General features: G+C 37.2%; 1 protein-coding gene across 2 annotated transcripts in view; it reads left to right on the top strand.

Annotated features, from left to right (window-relative positions):
• Positions 1-1,052: 1,052 nt before the first annotated feature.
• LOC107717626 (BTB/POZ domain-containing protein KCTD5-like) overlaps positions 1,053-5,821 on the top strand; it is a 9,909-nt gene continuing 5,140 nt past the window's right edge. For both annotated transcript variants that reach the window (XM_016524447.1, XM_016524440.1), the window contains exons 1-3: positions 1,053-1,363; positions 4,981-5,089; positions 5,194-5,285. In XM_016524447.1, coding sequence (XP_016379933.1) covers positions 1,160-1,363; positions 4,981-5,089; positions 5,194-5,285 — 405 coding nt within the window. In that variant the 5' untranslated portion in view covers positions 1,053-1,159. The remainder of the gene's footprint in view (positions 1,364-4,980; positions 5,090-5,193; positions 5,286-5,821) is intronic.

The raw sequence follows: 5,821 nt of genomic DNA, 5'->3' as shown, positions 1-5,821 counted from the left end.
TGTGTACAGAACATTGTCAGCTGGCCTGGGCGCAGATCCCCCTCCTGCTCAGTGATTTGAACCATTGTATACTAAACTAACTGGGAATTTGGGAAATGAAATTAACAGTTTACTTCATCCTGATACCTTTGCTTGCTACTGGAATACGTTTCCCAGATTCCATCTCTGTAGCATCTCTCTAGCTAGCTAGCTGCGCTAGCTGCTAGCTACTGTGAACTTATGCTCATGTTATAACCTCCAGTAGTCCACATTAACTCATTATAGTCATTATAGCATATATTATCAGTCCCTAAATGCATATTTCCTCCATTTGAAGACTGTCCCAGATTACCCAAAGCATGCTGTTCCACATTCTCAATCATATTTGATAATGTGGGACAACAACAAAATGTTTGAAAGAAAAAAAACTAAAACACATTTTCAACACTTTAATACATATTTTGTTGCTTGAATAGATCACAAACATAATTTGACAACAATTAGGAACATTGTATTATTTATGACAGATTTATGTCCTTAACATTAATCTAGTCAGAATCCTATGTCACTGACACTTCCCAGGGGAGCTTCTTGATTGACAAGTGCCCCGCCCCTTTCTGTGGAATCACCCCAATTAAGTCATGTGATTTCAGTCACATGACATCTGCTAAAATTATAGTAAAAGTCCTGTTGACTAAATTTTGTTAGAACAGGAAATAAACGCACTGGAGTTTAGGTGTCCCAGATTACCCAAATTCACCCTAGCATTTGTTCTTTTTTTAATATTACAAAATAACCTTATTTTAATAATGTCGATAATCAAATTAATATTAATTTATAATTAGAATATAATTAATCCCACTATTATTAATGATATTGTTACCGTCTAACAATTTTACTGGTAAACAAAGTTTTTACAGTTGAGTGACTCCCAAACACTTTGCTAAGCGTTTCGGTCGAATCATTAAAAAGTATCGGTTCAAAAAAACAATTCTCTTTCGAATCACAAGCTACAGTACGTCTAGATGTCGCAAACAACAACAAAGCCCGTGTCTTTTCAGCGTCTTGAGCCTAAAAAAAAAAAAAGTGAGGGGTGTTTCTCTGCGCCGGCAGTGCGGTGTTGGTCACTGGAGAGGTGCGCGGTCACCGTTACGCATTTCAGCAGAACACCGCACGCAGGATGGCCGAGAGTCACGGCGAGATCAGCGGCCACGACTGCCGGCGACCGGCTCCGGTACAAACCTTCAACCACAGATCCTCCAAGTGGGTCCGTTTGAACGTCGGCGGCACGTATTTTATGACCACCAGACAGACGCTCTGCCGGGATCCCAAATCGTTCCTGTTCCGGCTGTGCCAATCGGAACCAGACCTCGATTCTGATAAGGTAACTACAGCTTGATTTATTTCATTTAGAGATCATTAAAATAAGATAAACAGCCTAGATAAATGTAAGCCAGACCATTTATTTATTTAGTTAATTTATAAGTAATTTATAAAGTATGGCTGTGAAAAGTAGGTTAGAGAGTGCAGAAGTCTTTGAAATGAGACTGAAATACAGCCTCTTTAAAACCTATTTCATTTTTAAATAGTTTAAATATTATTATAATACTATTATATTGACATCATTTATACAATTAAATTGTAAAAAAAATATTGTCATTTTATTAATACAAGCCTATTATTAGCCTATATAGGATATTGTTAGAATTAATATATGAACATTATTATAAAAGTGCATCTACAGATCATAAATTAAAAGCAAAAATCTAAACAGTGTACAAATGCTGTAATGTAAACAAAACCAAAGCTGAAAGCTGTACATGAATTGTTTAAAAAAAAAACTAAAGGACCATTGAATTGTTTTTTAGTTATTCTCAAGACAAAAGATCTCTTTCTTCTAAATATTGAGGAGTTTCTTTAAAATGGGTCATGGGTATGAAGCTGAATCTGGCTGTTATTTAACAACATAAGTTCATATTCGCTTATATTGTTGTATAGAGTTATTTGTATTGTCTATGGTAATTTGGGGCTTGTCCAGATGGTTGTTTTTGTCTAGAGTTGTTTTCCTGTCGGATGGACACGAACAAACCCACTTTTACCGTCTGCTCCACCCCTCCTCTCTCAGTGCCAGAACAAGGTCTCTTCTGTTCTTCTCTGTGAGTGTTCATGGCTGGGAAGATGTACGGGTGGATTGTGGCACCGGGTGTGGCGTTCTGGGGTGGCTGTGCGATGACATCTTCAGCACATCTGCCCCAGTTTTGCAGTTCATATTCGCTTATATTGTTGTATAGAGTTATTTGTATTGTCTATGGTAATTTGGGGCTTGTCCAGATGGTTGTTTTTGTCTAGAGTTGTTTTCCTGTCGGATGGACACGAACAAACCCACTTTTACCGTCTGCTCCACCCCTCCTCTCTCAGTGCCAGAACAAGGTCTCTTCTGTTCTTCTCTGTGAGTGTTCATGGCTGGTGAAGATGTACGGGTGGATTGTGGCACCGGGTGTGGCGTTCTGGGGTGGCTGTGCGATGACATCATCAGCACATCTGCCCCAGTTTTGCCTTGTAATCTGGACACAATCCCGCTTATGACACCCGAGCTGTGTCAGAGATCAGGGTGGAAAGGTTACGCTGCACGGGTCGGATCAGGCAAAGATCACTGGCGGAGCTTTCAAGTGAAGGCTTCTGATGTCTTAAATTGTTCCCAAAAATATTAGAATCTGAATTTTGCTGCCAAAAAAACACGGCACTGTAAAGAAATTGCTAAATAACCTAAAAATGTGCATTATGTGCACTGAGCAGGCAGGGTGGAAGGTTACGCTGCACGGGTCAGATCAGGCAAAGATCACTGTCGGAGGTTTCAAGGCTTGTGATATGTTCGTGCCTTAAATTGTTTTCAAAAATAATAGAATCTGTTTTTTATCTTTTCTTTTTTTTTTTTTTTGCTGCCAAAAATATTTTGTTAACCTAAAATGTGCACTGGAGGAAATTTGGTGTAGAAACAATTGGCGTTCTGGGGTGGCTGTGCGATGACATCATCAGCACATCTGCCCCAGTTTTGCCTTGTAATCTGGACACAATCCCGCTTATGACACCCGAGCTGTGTCAGAGATCAGGGTGGAAGGTTACGCTGCACGGGTCAGATCAGGCAAAGATCACTGTCGGAGGTTTCAAGGCTTGTGATATGTTCGTGCCTTAAATTGTTTTCAAAAATAATAAAATCTGTTTTTTATCTTTTCTTTTTTTTTTTTTTTTGCTGCCAAAAATGCGCTGTGAAAAAAATATTTTGTTAACCTAAAATGTGCACTGGAGGAAATTTGGTGTAGAAACAATTTTCACTCAGAAATGGCTAAATTTCACAATTAATTACAAATTAACGGCAAGTAACACATTGAATTAAATGTACAAATTTGAAGTAGAAAGACTGAAATAGTATTTTCTTGTAAAATATACTCCAATCATTTTTATTTACAACTTTGATGTAAATGTGGTTACAGCTAAATTAATTTGTTTCATGTAAAAATTAAGTAAAAAATTAGAAGTATTATTTAATGACTGAATCAGCCTGACTACATCTACTCCAAACTGCAGTTTTTCAGTATAAAATCAACCATTGCAATTTATGGTTGCAAATTCATTGCACTTTATACAACCACTCACAAAACTGATCAAATAAAAAAAAAATATTAGTAAAATATATTTTTAAAAATGAATAAAAATTTTAAACTAAGTAGAAACAGCATTATGTTGACGCTGAATGGATGAAAATAAATATTTAGTAATAAAAAGATGGAATAATTGCCTACATTATTAAATATGACATATTTGAATTTATAATTGAAGCTGAAGTGCTTTTCATTCATGTTATTTATTTATTTATTTTTAAATGTTAAAATTGGGTTTAAAACCCACTTTGAATCAGAAAACTGATCAAATACATCAAAAATATTATTAAAAAAGATACAAATTGAAAACTGAGTAGAAATACCATTGTTGTGGCATGTTAAATGGATGAAAATGATTTTCTACAGTCATTGAAATCTTACTGCCTAATGTTTGAATTAATCATTAATAAGCTAAAGTATTTAAAAAAACATTTTGTTAAAATACTTAATCTTAGTAATTATCTTCTAATATGCTGAGATATTATAAAGTGAATTATTTGTAGTTACCAAAACCTTGCCCTGTTTATTGCTCCACCAATAGTGTGTATTTGGGGGCGGAGCTACATGTTTGTTCAACCAATGCCAGATGGGGGCGGGGCAGTGTTCGGGAAACCTGTTGGAAACAGTCATTATTTTAGTTATTTTGTTTGGAGGCGATAAACACACACTTCCTCTTTAAACTTTATAACATAAATATTAATTAGAGTGCATATTTAAGTGATATCATTGCACTATATAAATAAAATTAAATTTTGCCGTTTGCACAGCGCGTGGCACAATGTTTTTGGGCTAGTGAAGCTCCGGCTGTCTCACCTCCTCTCATCTCTCAAATCTCAGGCGGTAATCTCAAAATAACCCTAATCCAGAATAATCCTGCTCTCTGGGGCTTTAACCCTGTAAAGAGCAGGAGTCTCTAAGGCTCTGTTTGTGCCCCAGATTTGATAAAAGAGTGATTTCAGCCTCACTCACTGTTCCAGGCTCGGTTTGAATCGTCCTGGTTGAAGGTTGTATGGGCTGGGAGTTCTCGCGCATGTGCGTACATTTATTTTTTATGACTGTGGCCTGCATGCCATTGCAGACAGACACCGGGTCTCACAAGCGCACAGCGCATTAATGTTTAAACTCACTTTCCTCTAATGCTTCTCCTCTCTCAGTGTTCGCAGACTCGCACGCTATGCTAAAATAAAAATGCACTGTTTTTGGAATAATAATGAGAACTTGATTTTTTTTTGTAGTGTTGGTTTTCCGATAGTTCCTAGGCAGTACCTGTATGTTAGCCTATATATAATAACACATAGCCTAAATAACGTTTTCATTCTCTGTCTGTTGGTTTCAACTGTAGGATGAGTCTGGGGCGTATTTGATTGACAGGGATCCCATGTATTTCGGGCCTGTGCTGAATTACCTCAGACATGGGAAGCTGGTCCTCAACAAGAACCTGACAGAGGAGGGTACGGCACACATCCACAGTCAAACTGACCCGATTGAGACTGTGATTGCAGCTGTGTAGCTTTCATTCTGTTTGCATGTGTGCGTGTGTGTGTGTGTCTCTCAGGAGCTCTTGAAGAGGCCGAGTTTTACAACATCACATCATTAATAAAACTCATCAAAGAAAAGATCAGTGAAAAAGAAGCCAAGACCACACACGTAAGAGAGCCGGAACACACACAATTCACTCTGACACTTACACTGAAATCCTTTACAATTTATTTTTAGATCCTTTTATCAAAGCAGACTTTAAACTGAGATATGCTTCTGTAGGAGATTCACAGTGTTATTTTTAGTATTACTTGCATACTTATAGTTTTTATTAGTCTAATGCTTTAGTTCAGTTTTTCTTTATTTTAGTTTCGTTTTTAGTGATTTTATTATGTGCTTTTGACATTTTTATTTGTTTTTTCTTAAAGGGGTCATATGATGCTGCTAAAAAGAACATTATTTTGTGTATTTGGTGTAATGCAATGTGTTTATGCGGTTTAAGGTTCAAAAAACGTATTTTCCACATACTGTACATTATTGTTTCTCCTCTATGCCCCGCCTTTCTGAATAGCGTCGATTTTTACAAAGCTCATCGGTCTGAAAAAGCGAGGTGTGCTCTGATTGGCCAGATCTACAGTGTGTTGTGATTGGCCGAATACCTCAAGCGTGAGACGGAAATGTTACGCCCCTCACCATACTGTGAT

This window comes from Sinocyclocheilus rhinocerous, unplaced genomic scaffold (genome assembly GCF_001515625.1).
Source record: "Sinocyclocheilus rhinocerous isolate Xijiao unplaced genomic scaffold, SAMN03320098_v1.1 scaffold1694, whole genome shotgun sequence".
NCBI classification, from domain to species: domain Eukaryota; kingdom Metazoa; phylum Chordata; class Actinopteri; order Cypriniformes; family Cyprinidae; genus Sinocyclocheilus; species Sinocyclocheilus rhinocerous.
This window is presented reverse-complemented; position numbering and strand designations above follow the sequence as displayed.